This window comes from Pseudonaja textilis, chromosome 3, assembly GCF_049901715.1.
Source record: "Pseudonaja textilis isolate UNSWEBS1 chromosome 3, rPseTex1.2, whole genome shotgun sequence".
Taxonomy (NCBI): Eukaryota; Metazoa; Chordata; class Lepidosauria; order Squamata; family Elapidae; genus Pseudonaja; species Pseudonaja textilis.
Window position 1 is genome coordinate 134,069,421 of NC_141992.1, and position 23,630 is coordinate 134,093,050.

General features: G+C 39.1%; 1 protein-coding gene across 7 annotated transcripts in view; it reads right to left on the reverse strand.

Moving 5' to 3' along the window:
- Window positions 1-3,126: 3,126 nt before the first annotated feature.
- The window catches only part of SLC35B3 (solute carrier family 35 member B3), a 29,883-nt gene continuing 9,379 nt past the window's right edge, over window positions 3,127-23,630 (reverse strand). For 4 of the 7 annotated variants that reach the window (XM_087930828.1, XM_026715013.2, XM_087930829.1 and 1 more), the window contains exons 4-10: window positions 22,095-22,249; window positions 19,925-20,032; window positions 18,934-19,031; window positions 17,020-17,112; window positions 16,377-16,488; window positions 13,928-13,997; window positions 3,127-3,808 (exon numbers count right to left, since the gene is read on the reverse strand). In XM_087930828.1, the coding sequence (XP_087786954.1) occupies window positions 3,664-3,808; window positions 13,928-13,997; window positions 16,377-16,488; window positions 17,020-17,112; window positions 18,934-19,031; window positions 19,925-20,032; window positions 22,095-22,249 (781 nt within the window). In that variant the 3' untranslated portion in view covers window positions 3,127-3,663. The remainder of the gene's footprint in view (window positions 3,809-13,927; window positions 13,998-16,376; window positions 16,489-17,019; window positions 17,113-18,933; window positions 19,032-19,924; window positions 20,033-22,094; window positions 22,250-23,630) is intronic. The other 3 variants (XM_087930832.1, XM_087930826.1, XM_087930830.1) reach the window with 1 other exon arrangement.

The window sequence follows — 23,630 nt, forward strand, 5'->3', positions numbered from 1 at the left end:
TGCAAGGTGATCAAACCAGTCAGTCCTTGAGGAGATCAACCCCTACTGCTCTTTAGTAGGCCAGATCCTAAAGATGAAACTCCAATACTTTGGCCACCTAATGAGAAGGAAAGACTCATGGAGAAGATGTTGGGAATGCTGGGAAAGATTGAGGAGGGCAAAAGAAGAAGGGGACAACAGAGGATGAGGTGGCTGGATGGAGTCGCTGAAGCAGTTGGCGTAGGCTTAAATGGACTCCGGGGGATCGTAGAGGACAGGAAGGCCTGGAGGAACGTTGTCCATGGAGTCACGATGGGTCGGACACGACTTTGCAACTAACAACAACACGTGGATTGTGTTTCACATGGCTAAATTATAACTATGTATTGTTTATGATTTTAATAATGTTTCAAAATCATTTTAGCTTTAGTAAAAATTGTAACATTTGCTCTTTTGGGCTCAGCAATCACAAGGGTGATCGATGTAAAGGAAGCAGGGTATCTTGTTACAGAGGAAGCATTAGAAGCACATGCACAAATAGACCTGTGTGATAGATATTCATACCTATGCAGATTGAAATACCTTGAGGTCAGTGGGGACAGAAGGATGAAACCTGATTTACTGTTTGCATGGAGATACTTAAAATTATTTTATAAGACACCCTAAACAGTCAACAGAAGAACAAATCATGACAAACATTTAGAGAGGACAAAGAGCAAAGAGGAAGAACAGTTGGAACATATTTTGAAAGGAGAACAGAAACATTTGTCCTGTCCTTTGTTTTGCTCTGGGGGGAATTCAGATATTTGGAAGGTGTAATAGCTAGGAAATCATAGGAAGACCTCTTAGCCTCTAACCCTTTCCTTTTTTTAGAGGATTTCTCATTATGTAGGACTTGTGATCATGGCTGCCATTCTGTAATTGGCCTTTTGTGAAAATATAACAATGCAACACCTGCATTTTTGACTGGTATATTCTAGACTTGGTAAGGAGGGATGGGAAAGGCTGGGAATGGCTGCAGTCCCTGGGACAAGCATATATAGTGGCAAATTATGGGTTATTATAGAACTTATTACGTACGCTACATATATAAGACTGTTTTGCTCCTTGGAGGGAAAAAGCCTTATAAAATACAAGTAAGACTAAGGCTTTGTCAAGGATCTCTGCCTTAGCAGCCTGCCTTACAATAGCCAAGGACAAACAGGGAAGGGTTATGTTGGAGTAATGGATGTAATAGATGAGCTGCCAACTATTCCTGCTGTGGCAATTTTGAGAGGATGATGGTTCTGCACCACCCTATTTGCAGTTGTGATGAGCTTTAGACATCTCCCATTATTTATTGCACAAGCTCAGGAAATAGCAGAGGCCAGCCAAACCAAATGAACTGGGCATAGGGAGTGTGAGGCATAAAATACCCTCTGCTTAAAGAAAAAAAAAGATTATAAAGAAGAGGGGGAAAAGGGGAAAATGATTTTTAATTAATACTTGACTCAGTGTTCTAATTTCCTTTTCAGCTTTTGAGATTAGGACAGCTGAGAAGTTTAAATAAACCAGTGTTGTGCTACAGATTTCATTTTCCCAAAGTGAGCTTTTTTCTCACGATTTTAGCCAAGAAACTGGGAAATTAAGTTTGATGCCAATACTGGTTATCTTTATTTAATGAAAGAGTAGAAAAATATAAATTGCTTTCATTCCGCTTTTGAAATGTAAAATGGATGAATGGGCTGCCAACCAAAAATTAGCAAATGTTTGTTACAATATGAAATGCATAAGAACTAGTTGGTTAGTCAAAAAAAACCACTGAACTGATTTTTTTAAAAAAATCTCTGTGTAAAATAAAGCAACCCTTTGACAAATTATGATGAAATGCTACACACTGCCTATCTGTGGTGGTGCACTGGTTAGAATGCAGTATTGCAGGCTAATTCCACTGGCTGCCAGAGGTTCAATCCTGACCGGCTCAAGGTTGATTCATCCTTCTATCCTTCCAAGGTCGGTAAAATGAGGATCCAGATTCTTGGTGGCAATATGTTGTCTCTGTAAACTGCTTAGAGAGAGCTATAAAACACTGTGAAGCGGTATATAAGTCCAAGTGCTATAGCTACCCTACAAAACCTAAGAACAATTGATAGGAAGTACAATCTGATGTCCTTCAAAATGTATGCTTCAATCCCTAAATGGAATATTCAGCTGCTTAGGATAAAAGGATTTGCTTGAGATCTTCTGATCGCTCCAAACAGACTAATTCCATTACAAGGAGGGACTTTACTTTACTCTTGGATCTTCATGATTTACAAAAACAAAATAATGTATGTAAGATATACAAGTATACTCTCATGTGCATAATTTATTTAGCTATAAAATTAATGTGGCAAGACTATTTTAGCATTTGCTTTAAAAATATACACACTACAGAAAACTCCACAGAATGATCAAATTTATAAATTAATTACAATATCAAAAATGTACAAAATAATTCGTCTGCTACTCTCTAGCTATTTCCCCAGCTTTCTTTTCTTTCATTTTAATATGCAGAAGTAGCAAGAAACAGTATTTTGTGGAATGATGTAAGTTGGCTGGCTAATCAAGCTTTTCTGAATACTTGTTCGTAAGTGGGGATGTGAATAAAATGAGAAATGTATTTTTTCCCCAAACTCAGAACCAAATGATCCTCCTTAAAATATTCCATTACAGTGTTCAATCAGAACAAAACTGAAATATTTACATTTTGCTTTGAGCTCAGAATATTCGATATTGTCTATTTTGAAGTCAGAACAAGTTGTTATAAGGTTGCAGTGGTTTGTCCAAGGTTATATTTTATGATCAGAATATTCATCATATGACAATTCAAAGTACCCAAGTTTTTGTTTTAAGGCTGGACCAATTTTGCATTGCCTTAATCTTGAAAGAGGAGTCTCAGTGTGGTTCAGTTTTATTTCAAGCTTGGAACACCTAAATGGCCGTTTTCAGCTCAGAACATTTGTGAAGCCCTACTTGTTAACATTTGTTGAAAGATAATTTCATAAAAGAATCAGTTATGTGATAGGAAATGCACAGGCAGAAAATTGCTCTTTTCTAAAAGCCCTTATGTGGAGCTCTAGCTTTTCTCAGAAGAACTCCACAGTGCTAAACCAATGAGAACGAAGGTTAAAAACAATCTGGGATAGATTTTATTATTTAAAAAGAAAAAAAATGGTATAACGACCTCAACCTTGGAGGTTTAAATTTTCACTTTTATCAATCAAGTTTTGATTTGTATCAGTTAAGACATCACATTTAAATAAACACATTCCAACAGTAAAACAAGGTCCACTGATTTCAGCCACTGCCAAAGCACCTTTTATACAATTAAAATGCCCAAATTAATCACATAACTCACTCTCTCAAGTGTTCCATTCAGAGAGACAATTTCAATAGCAGCTTTCCCAAGAATTATGATTTTTCTGTGTTCCTTGTCCAATATCATTCAACCCATCCCTTCCAAGAACGGAATTCCAAGTGCTCAAAGTTTTGCAGACAAGCTGGCATCAGTCCTCTGCTACTAGACAAAAGTGCCTTCAATGACTTTGGTTTGTTTTTTTAAAAAAAAACATCCTTCCCTTTGGAAAATGATTCGGCTGCAGACTATTGCATGGAAAGAACAGAAGCAAACAGTCTAGTGCCAACACATGGCACAAGCCAGTTCTATACTGTTTGGGATAACGTCCTTCTATCTTCCAGAGATTTATTCCAGAGACGGCGCAGTGAAGGCAATCTGATTTTATCCATATTCTTGCTGTAAACATTGAGAAATATGCCAAGGATAACCAATAAACCCGACCACACGTACCTAAAAGGGGTGGGCGAAAGAAAAAGAATCATATTAGCAACTGTACGTGTAACAGTCCAATACGTTAAGATTCATGCAGGAAGCAAAACAGCCACCGTAGAAGTGAAATGAGTTATAGAGCATACGGATAGTCCTCAACTTACAACAATTCATTTAGTGTTCACCGTTCATTCACCGTTCAAAGTTACAGCGGCACTGGAAAAAAAGTGACTTAGGACCATTTTGTTGCATCCCGTGTGTGTGTGTGTGTGTGTGTGTGTGTGTGTGTGTGTGTGTGAACAAAATTAAGATGCTTGGCAACTGACTCCTATTTATGACGGCTGCAGTGTCCTCAGATCACGTGATTCCCTTTTGCGACCTTCTGACGAGCAAAGTCAATGAGGAAGCCAGATTCAGTTAACCACCGTGTTACTAACTTAAACAACTTCAATGATTTCACTTAACAGCTGTGGCAGGAAATGTAACCCAATGTCTCATTTAACAACATAAACGTTGGCCTCAATTGTGGTTGTACGTTGAGGTCTACCTGTATTTATTTTATATATTATAAAAAAGAATAGCTTAGATACTTTTATATTGTTTTCCTTCACTTCTTTATAACAAAAATAATTTCCATTGTTTCAAATAAGATAATTTTCATAATGAAACCAAGGTTTGTCAAACTTAGGGTTTCATCAGAAAGAGGGCGGTGGGGAGTAGTCTCTGCCACAACTTAGCCACTCACTGATGTTTATATCACCTATCTGTTCATATGACCTCTCGATAGATATAACTGATGTTGTGATCTAAAATACCTTGAAAGATCCAGGTTACCAAAGCTGAGATTCGCATAAAACAGATAACCTTTTAAGACACATTGTTCTACCTCTCTACATTCAGAATGCAGACTGATCTTGGAACTTAACCAGATGATGACGTAGGACAGAATTACTTCCTGCTCTGTTGCAGCAGTCTCGGTTTCAACACAGAACAAGAGACCACGAGAGGTGGAAGAGAGGTGGAAGAATTCAGGTTTATTTGCGCAAAGCGTTCAGAGCATTAACATGACAAATTCTGAACCCCCATTACATGCTGGGGTTAGTTCTTTTATACTTTATGATGATTTCAGCCCAAGCCTGGGCGTTCACCTATAACCTATTTACCAAATATAGATTTTATGCTTACAAAATACCTAAAAACATATTTTGTCCTGGGAACAAAACATAGTGAAAGAGGATGTGGTAAAGAAGACAAGATGTTTGTAAGTATATTCTATCTTTTGCCATTATCTTACACTTGCGAAAAATGCTTCCATGACCTTCCCTTAATTGCAGCTTCCTTGTACTCAACTTTAAATACATTGTTACTTCCTCTAAATAGATTTCCTAATTCTTTAGCGTAACACAGACAGAGTTGCCCTCTGTCCCTATGACCTATAGATCAGAGAGTTATAATATGCTCAGGAGCTAGCTAACTTATATAAAATATATTCCTTCTCTGGTCCTTCTTCATTCCCCCCTTTGAAACTTCACCCAAATCGTAGATTTATTGTGTAGTTTCAGATTCCCGGGAAGGAGGACATAGGGGAAAGAGTTCCTCATAAACACCCACAGGTTCCCGTACCAAAAGAGCCATTACAAGAGGTCGGAGGAGACCATGTGGTATGTTTACATCGTGGCAGGGTGAAGTCTGTGCACATTGTGGGCTTTCCTACCTTATAGTTGAGACCCCCCTTTCCATCCTTACATTCCACATGGATGTTACACTTCTGGTCTCTATGAAGGGAGTTCAGGGTATGGGGTACCCGATTGCGGCGGACAGGGACCCATGGGGAACGGAGAAAGTAACATCTTATTGTTTCATTTTGTACACATTGCCAATATCGCGTCCCTTGGTACTCACATTGTGGGAGACTTGTGATATGGCAACCTGGAGGCCTAGTATTGGTATATGTAAAGTGTCTCCCAGTATTACGAACCAGGAAGCAATCAATGCATTGTTCCGTTTCCCTGGGGTTTATAATTGGGGGAGGGTCATCATAAAAAGGGTCAGGAGAATACCATTCCTCCAACTGCTCTATCTCTAGGGGTAAAGGATCATCCTGGGTTGGTCTTCCTCTTATCAGTGTTGAATAAAGATACAATGAATTAATCACCACACTTAACACCAGTAACATGGTTACAACCCAGACAGATGGCATAAGACCCCTTCAGATGCAAGCAGTTTCCCTTAGCCTTTGACTAGGCTCCATATCCTACTGTTTCCTCCCTCTCCCTTTTCCCAACTTATTAGGGAAGCCTGGCGCGAGACCTAAGCCGCCAGGGAAGACCCTCCGAACTAGAAGTAGTGGGGATTTGGTGGTCTTCGCCTCCCGTAGGTAGAGGGACAGCTTCCGGAGTGTCACCACTAGGGGAGGGCAGTTCCTCTTCGTCTCCCGTAGGTAGAGGGACAGCTTCCGGAGTGTCACCACTAGGGGAGAGAGTCCTCTTCACCTTTTAAAGGTCAGTATAGGGGCCCTTCCATTTGGGAGACAATGTTTCCCGTCTCCAATCCTTAACCCAAACCTCCTGCCCTGGACGTATGTTGTGGGGGGGAGGTTACCAAAACCTGAGGTTTACACGTTAACACATATTCCTGTAATTTATGGATAATTTCATTTAGGGCCTTGAGTTGTCTTAACCTAATAACATCAGATACATTTGTGGTGTCATGCATATCAAACCTAACCAAGTTAGGAACCCTGCCATACAATAATTCAAAAGGGGAGACCGAAATATCCCTGCGTGGTGCACAACGTATTGCCACCAGGGCTAGAGTCAAGGCATCAGTCCATTTGAGATGTGTCTCCTGGCATATCTTTGCCAGCTTGTCCTTAATTGTTCGATTGATTCTTTCCACCCGGCCCCCCGAAGGGGGGTGGAAACTACAATGTAATTTCCATGTAATACCTAGAACTTTTGCTAGCTGCTGTGTTGCCTTGTGAATAAACTCCGGACCATTGTCCGAAGAGATCCGGGAGGGTAACCCATACCTTGGTATTACAATATGAAGTAATGCTCGAGCAACCTCAGTGGCCTTCTTTGTACGTGTAGGTATACATTCTGGCCAGCCCGTATATGTGCAGACAATAACCAGCAGTGCATTATAAGGGCCACAACGAGGCATATCGGTGAAGTCCACCATCAAAGAGTCGAAGGGGTAACAGCCTCGGGGTTGGTGGCCCATTGGTGGCTGCGGGCCTTGCCTGGGGTTATTGGCTGCACATATTTCACAACGGGCACATACATTAGCTGCTATGCTGTTAACTCTATCTATATACACCTCCCTCCTAAGCGCCTTTGTGAGGGCAGTCTTACCTAGGTGCAATTGCTTATGTAGCTGACGTACAACATCCCAGGCCAAATGAGCAGGAATATACACCCTCTTGTCTGGTAAGACCCACCACTGGCCTTTTTGGTGTGCCTCGAGTGCCTTTAGCCGGTCCCTATCCTCCTCCGAGTAATGGGGTTGGGGATGAGCATCGGGCACCCATATGGCAAGATGCTTTTCAAGGGGAACAAAGTCTAATCGGGCTGCCTCACGTGCAAATTTGTCAGCTCTCTCATTCCCCCTTTGTATATCTGTCACCACCCTCTGGTGGCCCCGGCAGTGCATGACTGCTACTTTGCTCGGAGCCCACACACTGTCTAGTAACCGCAATATCTGGGGGCCGTACTTTATCTCTTTCCCCCCTGCAGTTATTAATCCCCTTTCTTTATACAGAGCTCCATGGACCTGGACTGTGAGGAAAGCGTATTTGGAATCCGTGTATATATTCACTGCCAGTCCCTGGGCTAGCTCTAGAGCCCGGGTGAGGGCATGTAGTTCAGCTAATTGGGCACTAGTTCCGGGAGGGAGTGGCTTTGCTTCCCAGACCTCATCCAGTGTGACCACCGCATATCCCGCTTTTCTCACTCCCTCTTGTATGTAGCTGGTACCATCAGTAAACAGAGTATAATCTGGGGCGGGAAGGGGAACATCCTTCAGGTCAGGACGACTAGCATAAGTTTCCTCAATAGTCTGAACACAATTGTGCTCTACTGCTATTTCAGGCTCAGGTAATAATGTGGCTGGATTTAATGTAGTAGACTGAGAGAGGGTAATCATAGGATTATGGGTCAGAAGGCCCTGGTATTTAAGCATCCGTGGGTTTGTTAACCACAAGTGGCCTTTCATCTCTAGAACTGACTTAAGGGCATGTGGTGTGTATATGTGCAATTGTTGACCAAAGGTTAGCTTATTTGCTTCCTGAGTCAAGATTGCTGTGCCAGCCACTGCTTTAAGGCAGGCTGGCCATCCCTTGGCTACATTATCTAGTTGCTTGGAGAGATATGCTACCGGCCGGTGCCATGTTCCCATCATCTGGGTGAGGACGCCTATTGCAACGTTTCGCTTAGTGTCAACAAACAACTGAAATGGTTTCTCCAAATCCGGGAGACCTAAACTGGGAGCTTGAAGGAGGGCTTGTTTAAGGGACTGAAAACTAGCTTCTTCCTCTTTACTCCAAAAGAGGGGGGCCCTTTCTGCCCCTTTCGTAGCTTCATAGAGCGGTTTTGCAATTAGGCTAAAGTTGGGAATCCAGATGCGGCAGAAACCAGCCGCACCCAGGAACCCTCGTAATTCTCTCCTGTTGGTTGGAACAGGAAGTTGACATATGGCCTCCTTCCGCTCGTGGCCCAACGTCCTCTTCCCTTGCTCAATGTCATAACCCAGATACCTGACCTTTTGCTGAACTAACTGTGCTTTCTTCCTAGAAGCTTTATAGCCCAAATCTTGCAGTAGTGAAAGTAAATCAGCTGTATTTTGCCAACACGCGTCCTCTGCATATCCTGTTACTAATAAATCATCCACATATTGTAAAACCACATCTGGGGCTGGTACGTGTAAAGCCTCCAGATCCCTGGCCAGAGCTGCACCGAAAAGTGTAGGTGAATTCTTAAATCCTTGAGGCAGCCTGGTCCAGGTATATTGCTGCTTCCTACCAGTATTAGGGTTTTCCCACTCAAAGGCAAATAAATGCTGACTTTTCTTGTGTATGGGGATGGTGAAGAAGGCGTCTTTCAAGTCTATAACAGAAAACCACTGAGCCTCCCGAGGGATAAGTCCCAATATGACATAGGGATTGGGAACTACCGGATGGATAGTTATAGTAGCTAGATTTACAGGCCTCAAATCCTGAACAGGGCGAAACCGACCATCCCCTTTTGGAATTGGCAATATGGGGGTATTCCAGGGCGATTCAGTAGGTACCAGGATATGATGTTCTAAATATAAGTCAATAATATCCTGGATAGCTTGCATAATGTGGCGAGGGTATGCCCTTTGTCGAATTCTCACAGGAACTTTCAGAGGCACTTCCTCAATTAGAATGGGTGGATGGTGTGCTGCAAAACCAGGGGGGTTATCTTCCGCCCACAAATAGGGAACCCTAAACTGCCTCCAGACTTCCTTATCAGCGCACCCAAATTCCCTCGCTACCATAAGCCTCCAGGATTCTTCCAAAGGTACCGACAAGGTTACTTTTCCGTACCCCAGGTTCATGGAACCATCCTCATTAAAGGATAATTGTGCCCTCATTTTACAGAGCAGGTCCCTTCCTAATAATGGGACTGGGCAGTCAGGCATGTAAACAAACTGGTGTGTTATAGCCTGCCCTTTTAAGGTGCATTCGAGGGGCTCCAGAAAGGGACGTTGTAAAGTTGTCCCTGTCGCTCCCTGAATATTAATAGTTTCACGGGATGCCTGCGCTAAGGGTTGGGTTAAAACTGATCGGGTAGCTCCAGTATCCACTAAGAATGTAACTGGCTTGCCTCCCACATTCAATCTGACCATGGGTTCAGGGAGGCTGACTGAACCCGGTCGGCCTCAGTCCCATTCTTCTGCCTGGGCCAAGCCCACCAGAGGGGGTCCGCCCAAACCCCGTCTGGTTTCTGTCTGTCCTCTACCTCTCTGGGTCAACCTTCTCTGACCATCTTCCACCACGAAACTGAGGCTTCGTGGGGGTCCTCCCCTGTTTCTGGGTAGTTCACGTTCGGGACACTCACCTTTCCAATGCCCATATTTCTTACATAAGGCACATTGGTTATGGCCAAGTTCCCATCTTCCCCCTTTCTCCCGACTATTGCCCCGGCCCCTCTGTGAGCCGGACCCCGCACCACGTGGGTTTGTTCGTCCTCGTGGTGCCCACATCATGGCTGCTGCCATTAGTTCAGCCTTTTGTTGCATCTTCTGATCTTTTTTCCTATCCTCCTCTTTATCTCTATTTGCAAAGACTTTTCGAGCTACCTCCATTAATTCACTTATAGGCTTTCCCAGGGCTCCCTCCAGTCGTTGTAGCTTTCGCCTTATGTCCGGAGCACTCTGGGAAATGAACGCCATAGTTAACATCCTGGCGTTTCTCAGGGATTGTGGGATCTATGGGGGTATACATACGGTAGGAGTCAATAAGACGGGTATAAAATGCTTCCGGAGTTTCAGTGGGTTCTTGCAACACCAGGGAAGGTTTTGACATATTTATAACAGGCTTCCGCAAGGCGTATTGCTCGCACCACTAAAGCTTGATAATCCCTCAGTCTATCCTTCCCATCATCCCGGTACATATCCCACTCTGGGTTACTCGAGGGGTATTTTTCTCTCAAAAGATCCTCCATTGAGTGATATAACCGCACATCAGGTTTTAATATCTCAGTCACTGCATTCTTAATCTTCTCCCTTTCCTCCGGGCTAAAAAGTGTCCCCAATAACTGTTGAATATCTAGCCAGTTGGGGTTATGTGCATCCATTATAGTCTTAACTAGATCTGCCACCTCTGTGGGCTTTTCACTAAATGGGCCATAGTGAAGTTTCCAATTCAACAGATCTGAAGAAGTGAACGGTACATGTTGGAATAAAGACAGAGTGACTGATTCAGATGGATCCTTTGGATTGATTGCCAACTGATCCACTTGCCTCAAGGGTGCTGTCAGGGAAGCCTGTTCTGTTTTTGCCCGAGTTCTGGCTGCGACCGGTTCAGTCATAGCAGATGTACTCGGCGCTGAAGTGGATGGGGTAGGGTCCACGGGCCTTTCCTTTGGGGTGGATGTTGAAGGCAATGATCTATCCACCTGGACCGATCTATCCATTCCCTCTGACCTTGGGGGACTTTTTAGATATGGAGATAGTCGATCTAATCGTGCCATAAAGTCTGCCACCCCTCCCGATTCCTCCCCCTCCGACCCCTCTTCAAAACCTCCCGGTGGTACATAAGGGGGGGGTTTGGAACTTCCTCGGGACAACTAGGCAGCACTTGTACAGATCTCTGTATTTTTTTAAGAGTAACATGTCGTGATAGCAAGGCTTTACACCGCTGCATTTTAAGTCGTCGTAGCCAAGGGGGTGGATGATTCAATAAATCCAGCCACACATCTATATATGGACCCTGATCTGGGTAGCCTAACATTGGGTGGAAGACCCTACGATGTACCTGCACAGTAGTAGGAATGTCAAGTGTACCCACCGGGGGCCACCCAATCCCCAGGTTGGGCCATTCACTTTCACAAAATTTTCGCAATTTCTGTCTATCCCATTTATGCCCATAATCCTGAGACTGGTAAGCCTCCCTAAAATGTCTCATCATAATCTCCAGAGGGGTTACCTCTTTACTTTGTCTACCACCCATAATCCTCCCACATAAACAGACAAGAGAGAGAGGAGAGGGAGTTGAAGAAGAGGGTAAGGGGTCCCACTTTCTTCAAACACAGCAGGGGATTTTTCACATAGACACCCACTCACACACGCCCGACCCAGGGAGCCGGATGTTCACGGTCTCCGATGGGAACTGCGGACGCCACTCGCTTTCTACTGACCCACGGTGCTGGAGACTCACAGTCACCAATGGGAACTGCAGTAGGCTCTCTCTCTTTTCCAATCAGACTTGACAAGTCCACCCACTTTATCTGTTAAGAGAGGGTGATCAGTCCTCTCCTCCGTCCCTGCTTACAGGGAGGGATTATATTTCCCATCCAATACTTGCCTGCAGGCGTCTTCTCCTTTTTTATTCCTCTTTCACTGCTGGCCAGCCCCAGTCCTGTTCTTCTCACCTCTCACCAGTGGTTCGTGGGTTCGTCAATCGCCGACAGCAGCAGTCAGCCGTCTGGGGAAGTCCCTCGGATTCAAAGGGTTCCGATGGCGCCTGGGATATTCCCTCCAACTCACCGATCCACTGACTGTCGGGATGGACCACCCAGAGGGCCTCAGGGCCCCTCCAGTCCCGGCGGAGTCGCCAGAAAATGTTGCAGCAGTCTCGGTTTCAACACAGAACAAGAGACCACGAGAGGTGGAAGAATTCAGGTTTATTTGCGCAAAGCGTTCAGAGCATTAACATGACAAATTCTGAACCCCCATTACATGCTGGGGTTAGTTCTTTTATACTTTATGATGATTTCAGCCCAAGCCTGGGCGTTCACCTATAACCTATTTACCAAATATAGATTTTATGCTTACAAAATACCTAAAAACATATTTTGTCCTGGGAACAAAACATAGTGAAAGAGGATGTGGTAAAGAAGACAAGATGTTTGTAAGTATATTCTATCTTTTGCCATTATCTTACACTTGCGAAAAATGCTTCCATGACCTTCCCTTAATTGCAGCTTCCTTGTACTCAACTTTAAATACATTGTTACTTCCTCTAAATAGATTTCCTAATTCTTTAGCGTAACACAGACAGAGTTGCCCTCTGTCCCTATGACCTATAGATCAGAGAGTTATAATATGCTCAGGAGCTAGCTAACTTATATAAAATATATTCCTTCTCTGGTCCTTCTTCAACTAAGCCTGTTTAAAGAAGCAGGTCTGATGATAATAATGAAGATGTAGTGTTAGGTTGGCCATGGTTTGAGAATGACCACCAGAAGATCTAATTAAACCTTATCTGTATCGTTCTGTTAAATAATTCTAACATCACCATCATAAAGGTCTCGAGTTATAACAGTGTATATTTACCAATGGATGAACTTACTAGTGCATCCGCATGTAAAGAAAAGAGAGACATATGCCATTCACCTCAAGGAAGACAACCCTGAATTGGATGTTGAGCTATCCCAACCACAAGATAAAAACAGACAGAAAAAAAAATAGATATACAAAAATCCTCACCTGAACTACTATGGCTTACCAATTCTGGCCTAAATAAATTCCGGAGAATCTTTTCATCTAACAAATGCATGACTCAATATAGTTTCCAAAAAAGGAAAAATCACAAAAATGAATCAGCATTAACTGAATAAATATTGATTTAAATTAAAAAGTTAATTAATCCTTAATCCGCATCTATCAAATATTCCTTCTCTCTCACAAACACAAAACCCATCCTACACATATAAAAAAAGATACACACCTACATTCCCTTCCTTTGTTTCGCTAGAAACAGCAATGAAAAGGAGAAACAACCTGGGGGTGGAAGTGGGAGAAGATGAATGCAAGAAAAATAAAACTAAATGGAGAGCGAGAAGAAAAAAAAAAGGAGAAGTCTTGTTCAGGTGTTCTAAAAAAGGGTTAATGTTCATTAGATAAGGAGCCCCTTCCAGGCTATTCTTTCATTAAACTGATCTTCATATCTGGGCCTTTCAGCAGAAATGTCTACAGCAAGGGTGTCAAACTTGATTTCATTGAGGGCCCCATCAGGGTTGTGTTTGACCTCGGGAGGCAGGGGGGAATGTTGTGGCCGGCTCAATGTCACTCATTGAGGCTCCGTTTTTGGCCACAAGAGCCCTCCCTGGCTCCATTTTTGCTGGCAGAGGCACTGCAGGCCCATTCTTTGCTGTTTCCAGGGCATACCCGCGGACTAGATCTAAGCAGCCCACAGGACAGATCCACCCCCTGGGCCTTGAGTTTGACACCCCTGGTCTACAGACATTTGCTCAGTTGCCCATCTATTTTTCAGTACTTTCAATTTCCACTCTATATCTTAGCAAATGTATGAAACAGGTCTGTGGGTGCACATGGGCAGGATAATCTAGTGAAAATCTCTCATTATGTTATTTAACTGTATGGTTTTGGTGAATGTGTTTGAATAAAACATACTAAATTTTCACAAAAATGTGATACAAGAGAAATACTTACTGGAATGTGAATGGCTTTGCAAAAAACAAAAAAGAAAGGACAATTGTCATTGCTTTTCTTCCAGTTGTAACTGAAGGAAAGAAAAACCACAGAAGGACATTATACATTCATTCCAATCCAACTAAAATGCAACTTCTTAAAGAAACACTGTAGAAAATATAAATATCAAGCTTCTTCAATCTTGTATTGCTTGATTTCAATTGCCATAAGCTCTAACCAGTCTGTCCAACAAACATTCTGACTGAAAATTGCTCTAATGTTCAAATTTGATACAGTTAGAAGGTACTAGATTAAGGAATGGGAATGTAAAGTAATTAAAAATATTGAGAGACAGTGTCTTGAAAATAAGTGATTATAACTGGTTATTAAAGTGACAGCTTTCATCTCAGAATGAAACTTATTTATGGTGACAAGCAATTTCATTAATTGGTAGGTCATTAAGGCTATCTAACGCATGCTGTAGTATACTAGCTGGTTATTAACTTGTAGAAACCTCTTTAAGCAATAGAATAGTCAAATATCACAGGGCATCTATAGTGGAATTCCCCTGCAGGCACAATATCAGCAAATTGCTAAGACAGCTTGTCAGTTGTCTGATTCAATACAAGATTTTGTAGTTGTAGGACCTCTTATCAACTTTCACCACTTTGTGGTCTTATTCTGTCACAATGTCTTCCTATGAAATGTTACAGAACAGTAACAGAACTTGCTGGCCCCACCCCAAATGACTTGTGGCAATTTTAAGATTGAAAAATGGAGAAACAAAGAGACAAAAGTGATTTGTCCCAGGTCATCCAGCTGCTGGTGCCAGAACAGAAACTGGAATATAGGCGATAACTATGAATGATAAAGTTGTTGATTATTCAATATTTTTAATGATCTGGAGAGACAATGGCTTAATTACATTCATCTACTGGCAAATCTGGTTGATAACTGGGCAGCCTTATTTTGGGTACCATTTCAGTGGCCGTTACCACTTAACTTACCAGTCAAGCTGAGATTTGTAGTTTGCAGCTATTGAGACAATCTATACTAGGCGTGTAAAACTGGATTTCTTTGAGGGCTGGATTAGCATTGTATTTCTCCTTCGTGGGCTGGCCATGGGGGGGGGGGGAGATGGGACAGATGCCCCCTGCAGCACATGCCCTGTTTTGGCCAGCAAAGTGGTTCAGGAGACTGTCCAGCCGAAAATGGGCTATGAGGGGCCACATGTGGGGCCTCCATGTCCCATTTTTGCTGGCAAAGTGCTGCAGGAGGCAGTCCAGGCAGAAAATCCAGCCCACAGGTCTTGAGTTTGACACCCCTGATCTATACTAAACAAAAGAAGCAGTAACAGAGCATTGCCTCGGTTGTTACTTAAATCCCAATATGGAACCAAGTCTAGGATTGAAATTAGCCATTGTGTCTTTCTTTCTTGATCATGCTCACGTCTTTCTCTCCAAGGACAAGAAATAAAGCCTATCATATGCATATGCTCTTTCCATCTTACAACTACTGAAAAATGGCAAATCTAGAAAAAGTATATTTAATAAGTTTGAGCTGAAAGCTATATGGCTGAAAGCTGAATGACTATGTCTAAACTAAAGCAATGTTACTCAAAGTATCATTCTTAATCCTTTATGTGTTTTAAGGAAGACTGATAAAAACCACTGATCCACTTTTCCTGAAAAAAAATATTCATGGGCCAATCAAATATCAAATATAATTTCAATATGTTGAAAGTAATCCAGAATCTGACAGATATACCCCCGTTCCTTCTACAGTTTTCTGTTGTTCTCTTTTGACTTTTAATGACTATGTTTGGTTTTGTTTTTTATCTGAATCATTTTACAATTGATTGAAAGTGTTTTTTGTGATGAATATATTCTGTTTTATTCTCATCAGAAGATTTCTTGATCATCTATCATTATTAACATTGCAGTTCAAGTCTCACTGGCTCAAGGTTGAAAATTGACTCAGCCTTCCATCCTTCTGAGGTTGGTAAAATGAGGACCCAGATTGTTGGAGACCTCTTAGAGAGGCTGTAAAGCACTCTAAGTGCTATTGCTAACTATATTAAAGATTTTTTTTAAAAAAAAAAGTCAGATAAAAACATATTTTTAAATAGCTAAATGTATATATATTTAAAAAAAATATTGATTATGCTTTTCCATAGCTCATTATGGAATTTTATGAATTTCTTATATGAATTTGAATTTACACTGATTTCTTTCCAATAACATCTATATCAAAATGAAAACATTACATGCTTTTAATCTGTATGCTCACCATTTGAATTTAAAACCAGAATAAAGGAATAGGCATCAGATCAAATGTAGGGTGCTTTGTATCTGTAGTAGAAGATGTTTAACAACCTATTTTAAGCATCTAGAGATTACATAGTTTACAAATTTCATCCAAACATGGAGTCTGTTTCAAATCTCCTGTAAATGTATAAACTCAGTAATACCTGTTACAGCTAAAAGAGCCCCAAAGATTTTAATCAAAGCCAGGACAAAAGAGATTCCAAAATAGCCAGTCAAGGAGAATAAGAATGCATAGCCGTATGTTTGAACTGGGCGCTGCAAAAACAATAATAACATTTTTAGTAAAATGCTAAATAAACCCTGAGGTATTGCAAAATGAAATAAATGTCTTTAATATGCTGCCTGAACTAAAGTAAAAGTGCTTAAAGCTTTCAAAGTTTGTATTTAATTTTTGATGAATAATGGATAAAGCAATAATTAAATTATAAACATTCCTTGACATTTCAAAGAATACAAAGTAATTCTGATGAGGATGATTACATATAAGAGTTTCAAGCTTTGTTGTATTACTGTACAATGCTAAATGTGTCTACCGAGGAATAATTCCCAGTTCGGTTGAAGGGGATTATCTTTCAGCCTTAATGAATAATACAATTTATTTTTCTTATTTTATATATATATATACACACACACACACACACACACACACACACACACACTTACATACATACACAGCACAATGGAAAAAAATATTAAACAGTTCATCCAATAAGTACTCCAACACCACATAAATGTGAAGTGTACATTTACCAATAATAAAAATTGTAATACAATCAACACATTTACCTTTGAACAAAATGTTACTGCAGGAGTTAGGCCAGCAGTGCATGTCAATCCCACTAGAATGTATAGGAAACCTATTGAATAGGAATACAAAACCTGGAATAATTACAAAAACAAATTATTTAAATTTCTGTTGTTTCAAATATGCCACAAATTTGCTCTGTGGATCTGCAAACATTCCCTTTAGGTAGTACAATATTTTTTACTCATTTTTCAAACTGGATGACAGCAAATTCTAGCACAATTAGGCTGGATGTTTCTGAATAATTTAAACTACACAGTATTTTAAGTGATCTGCATTTTACATAACTAAGATATACTTTGGCAGTCAGCAAATGAGATGAATCAATATTTAGTTGATCTGAAAAAAGTGGGCCCTGCACTTGTGGGAAAAATGCTAGGAAGTAAAAAATAGACATGTATTATATTAATTTTCAAAAATTGAAATGTTTTGGTACTAGATAAATTTTTCCGGTTTGCTTCTGAAAAAGATTGAATCATTTCTTTTCAAAGGATTTACATTTTATCCCAAAATTTCCGCTACAACAGAAGACTTGCTATATCCCAAGATGCTAAATGCAAAAAGTAGCACTGAGGCATTTCATCCTTTACTGTATTATATTATATTCAGGTGCATTGGCTGCCATTTTTCTCCTAAGACAACTAAATTGTGAACATGTGTTATCTGAATCAGGCAAGAAGTCCAGGAACAAAAGTTTGAACTATGGACATTTGGTGGATAATACAATTTGGCTTTCACTACAGTATACCGGTAAAGAACTGTGATCTGTAAGCATTGCTATACACAGTACATTAAGGGAAATCAAAGGGTCATTATATCTTTACTACTACCTTAATCAATGTTTACTGTTTTTGGTAGTATATTAATAAAATGCACTATTCTCTCCTATTCAAACTTATTTCTTACAAAATATGCCATTTTACAAAAAAAGGAAGTGTATCACTATAGCCACAATATTGAAGGGCACATTGTTTTCACTCCAGAGACAGAACATCAGAAAACTAATAGGTACACCTGACTAAATACATTAAAAAAAACACCCGACATTACTGAATATCTAATATTCATTAAAATATTAAGTTCAAACATTTTATGTGAAAGATTAATGTTAATGTGAATTTAGTGGTAAGCCATAAATGGTTGAGAAACTGAATTAGAATTTTGTACAAAAGTTATTTTTAACTAGCTTGATCGTATTTTGAACAGACAGATCTAGTTCCATAATTTGGATTTATCAGTGATCAAAAGGTCCAATAAAAGGTACTGAAACTAAGTTGTGCTAATGTGATCAGTGGACCTTATGCTTCAGTACTATTTACAAATAAACATTTAACACTACAATCTTGCTAATTATAATTATTAGTGACTATTGTCAATGATTAAACATCTTGAGAGATCTTGAATGTTTAAAACAGGTTCTTTTTTTCTGTTTAGATTTAGATTTCTGTTTAGATTCTGTTTCAGATTTAAAAGAAAACAGATTTAAAAATAGCACTCTGATATATCAATCTATGTCAGCTATTGAGAGCTATTGCTACATTTAATGTAGTAAATGTTAAAAACTCTGTAGTGGCAGCCTTCTTTCTAACTGGAGGATAGTAAAAAGAGGCTAATGAATGCATATCATATTATCAATATACATAATCTGTCTGGATTAGCTTAATGTTTGAAAAGCTATCTGATGCATTTTTAAGAAAAAGATTTTAAAATCTTCTAAGAAAAGATTATTTTATTATTCTTTTAGATCAGAGCAACAGAATATAAATCATATAACTAGCAATATCCCGCCTAATTCTGAATTTTTAAGAACATGATTTCAAACAAAAGACTTACAGTTCAACCCTATATTTTTCAATCAATTAAATGACATTACAAAAAAATATATGAGGATTTACCATTTCAGAATTTGAGCCACTATGCAACTTCATTGCTTTTTCCTGCACGTTTCCTATAACGGCATCTGCGCAGAGGGCAAGGGATATAAGGACCACTCCTTCAAATAACCAGAAAAATAAAAACAAGTATAAGAAAAATATATTTAAAGAATAGACATACACAACATTACAATGTTAAAAATATATATATATATTTATGAAAATGTATAGAATATAAAAAATTTGTAATAATAAGCAAATCTGACATTTCAATCACATAGATCAATATTCATTTGTCAGAAATATATAGCATTTACACACTTTCTTCTTGGTTGTGTGGGAGGAAGAAGAAAATTAAACTAAGACTGAAAGATTTCGAAGTAGCTAATTATGAATTGGTTGGAGACCTAGCAAAAACTTCAAAGAAAAATAGTAAATTCGTTTTTGTTTAGCGTGAAATTGTGATATTTCAGTTTTTTCTTTGTAATAAATTCATAGACATTTCAAAAATTCTTTTTTCACTTTGTCATTATGGGATACTGAGCGTAGATTAATGAGAATTTTTCCCCACAACTGTAGAATCAGGCTGCAGCATAACAAAACTGACAAAATTGAAGGGGGTCTGAATACTTTCTGAATGCATGTAAATGTTTAAATCCAATACCGAGTTAATGAAACAGGATATGATATCCAAAATTTAATATTTAAATTGTGTGTAGTTCAGGCTTTCCAATTATGCCCTCAATTTTAAAGTGACACTGTTGTATGATGCAGGGTAGATGTGTGTGTGTGTGTGCTACCTGGAATATTTCCTGGGTCAAAATCAAGATAACTGGATTTCAATAACTAAGTGTCTCTATTTTGTGTAACTTTCCACGTCCCTACAGAAATTCAAGCAGAAGAGTCTGAATTCAACAAGTCAATGGTGTCACTTTATCTATATGTTCACTTATGTAAACATCATGTATTTTCAAGTTTAAAAAAGAATAAAGTTCCAAAACATAAAAGTTACCTGTCAAATTGAAATTTGGTGCAACTGTGCTATCAGCTAGAGTAAACCATATTAAGCCCAAGCTCATACATACTGCAGCAGAAACATCTACAATGTTGTAACGTTTCCCTGTATTGTTAAAAAAAGGGGGGTGGGAGGAGAAGAAGAAATGTTGATACTATCTCAGTCAGACTACTTTTAGCCCATTCATGATGCTATATTATCAATATTCTTCTTTTTATGTGGGCTATTTTCACACTGCACAATATTGCCTCCCTCCCTCTACATACATACACACATACATGCATACAGTGCAGTAGTTATCAATGAGAGAGCCATATATTATACTTACACAGTAAAAAGAACAGTGAATTTTGTGGCATTTAAAAACACATTCATTTATTATCATATACATTTTCAAAATCTTTTGCAGTAATATGGTATATATATATATATATTATGACAAGAACACTTGTTTTGCAAATTGGTATAGCTCTCTTCTGGCACCTTACTGTTACCTTTTCTTTCCATACTGTTTTGTTATTACATATATTTATCTATACTGATGTGAGAAGGAGCAAAGCTGAAGCACTCACTGTATCATTAAAGTAACTCGTGAAGCACTCCTTTTTTTGTCAACATCCTGACACAATATCACAACAGAGGGCTTATGTGCATTTTCTGCCTGGCTTATACTGCCATTTACACACCATTTACACCCTTCTATCATAAGCATGCTTAAAATGGTACTCAGGAATCTACAGGTTCGCACCTATTCGCTAGAACCGGTTTTTAACATTCTGAGCAGTTCTGGCCTAATCCTGTAAGGAAGGCAGGAAGGAAACATCCTGGTGTTGCTTAAAGAAACTGCCTCTCCATTAACTCTTATTACATTCTTGGCAGGACTAGACTTCCTGTCTCTGGAACTTCTCTGGAGTTTTTTCCCCCCTCCTTTGCTGGTACTTTGCTTGTGTGGAGTGACCATTCAAAGTTACAATAGCACTGAAAAAAATGACTTATGACCATTTTTCACACTTATTACTGTTGTAGCATCCCCAGTCATGAGAGGCCAGGCGAGGAGATGTGTGCCTCGATGTGAGTGGTGTTGAGTTGACCACACCCAGCCAGTCACATGACCACCAAGCCACGCCCACCAAAATTTGAATCCCACCGCTGGGTACATTTCATCACATTTTGATCTGTTTTATGTATCTGAAAAACACATTAAGTCTGAAATTTGCAATTTAAGTAGTAAAAAAGATTTCAGACTTCAAATCATTTTAACATTTTACTTCAGATTTAATTGTTATCACTTAATTCACCTATTACTGTTCCATGGTTAATCCAGCTAAATAACTTTACTGCAAATTTCAGAAGCAGAAATAGCTGCTTAAAAACATTTTAAGAATGGAGTTCAAAGGAAGTTTTTGCAATTTTCCACAGATAAAAAGTTCCACAAAAATACATCAGCTTTCTTTCTATATGTTATTATAGTAAAGAAAAAAGGGAACAAAACTATACTTGATGGATTTTATCAATAGGAGATATTATTCTTTTGTGCTTGTCTCAAATGATTCATAAACGTTCTACTTTGTCCTCCTCATAGTTATAATCAATCAACTATATAATTATCACTGAAGTGGCTCATAAGTGGCACGATCAACAAGTACACAAAAGGGCTAGGAACTTAATGATGTGCTCTGAGATTATTGAAGAAGAGAAAGAACATGCTTTTCTTGTATTTCACAACATACTTTGGATGTTCATATATGTAGGAGTGATGGGATTTTAAATTAACTTAAAGCACTTAACAAATTATTTGTACTTTACATATATTCTCTCCATATTTTGGGCAGGCTAAAGCAAGTAAGATATTCTTATAAGGCAGTTTCAAATAGCTTATCAATCATATCTTTATGAATTTATCTTAACAGCCTAAGACAGCAGAAAATAGTTTGCAATTCTTGCTAGTAATAGTGTGCAAGATATATAAAAGTTCCTTGGTGAACCTAAGTGGATTTGAGGCGTTTCTGATTTTATTTTCATGCATAATTTCTATTGGCCTAAATTGAAGTCTTCTTGATTTTTTTATGGAGGATGGGGCGGGGGGAGGCAGGAAAAACCAATACTGGGTCTTTACAAGGTTATTTTTCTGAAATGAATAGCAATGAATAGCAAGAATAAGCCATACCTTGTATAAAGACTCCTCCTATCATAACTGGGATCAGTTTACAGCACTTGAAGATTACTTGTGTAGGATAATTCAGATATCCCAAGGAGGTATTTGATAAACCCATAGTCCCCACTGTTAGAAAAGCTATTATCATGTAGGTTTTGCCTGGGATCCTGGAAAATATAAATGAAGCTCTAATGTTGGGAACAAATGGCAACACTATAGAGAGGTTTAATTACTTTGGTAAGTAAAAATTATTAAGGAAGTTGGTGGCTTTTTCTGCAAAGCTTGATATATATAAATGCTGAAATCTGAATTTGATTAAACATAAGTCAGAATATGTTTAACTTTTCAAGGCAAAGCCTCTGTTTTATTATTACAATTTCAATAATTTTTTTTCTTTTTGTAAAAGAACTTGTATAGCCTTTATGCTTTGTCCCTCACTAACATAGTGAAAGGAAAGAATGTGGTCTCAATAGCAATGATTGTCCCATTTCTAAATTAATCAATAGGATAATTCTTAAACAATTGTGCTGACAATTTCACCCTTTGATTTCCCATAAAACTGTCTTGATATAAAATCTGTCTCATGAATTCCGCAGCTACTTTGAGGGCATTTCATTGATAAAAATATGGAATAAAAGTCCAGTGGCTGAGCAGACATGCTTTCTTTTGCAGTTCTTCACGTTCACATATAGAATGAATACAGGTAGTCCTTGACTTGTAGCCAGAGAATTAGTCATAAATTGTAACAGTCATAAATTGAGACGCCCACATGGCCGGAAATAATACCCTGGCCTTTTCTGTGGCAGTCATTACGTGACCATCACTATTGTTAAGCAAATGCTGTGGATGTTAAGTAAAACCATAAGTAAAACCACTCAATTGAATGGGCATTTTTTGCTGGAAACTGCCAAAAAGCCACTGTGAATCGCAATCACATGACTGCAGTACACTGTGATGGGTTATAAAGCTTATTACATGGGGAGCACCATTTATGATGGCCGGCGTGTTCAACAGTTGTAAAATGGTTGTTTAGCGAGGATTACTTGTAAGCTATAGTCTAGAAAGAGGTTGCTCTACTAGTCTACTTGATGCACGGAAGCCACACAGTTCACCGGGTTCCAGATTTTAAGAAGCATTTTCACTGTATGCTAAGCCAATTAAAAAATTCTTTTGAAAGTTCTAAAGTTATCTTATTTTATATGTTTTATGTGTAGAAACGCTCTATTTAAGCCAACAAAATACAGCTTTCCTTTTATTTGTAGATTAAATGGGAAAGTTATGCGTGCTGCTGAAAAAAAACATTTTATTAACTGTACTTTTGAACTAATTGGTATGGGGATACAAAAATTGCATTTATATATATAAGTATTTTCCATTTTAAAATGGAGTGGGGGAAAATTTACATTTAAAAGTCACTCATGTTCTGAAAACTCATCAGTTCCAGACAGTTTCATAAATTAATATGTAGTTTTCTGAAGAGTATTGTCCTGACTTGTCTCCCTAGTTTTCTTTATTTTACAAACTGGAGCTAAATTTTTGTATAAATTT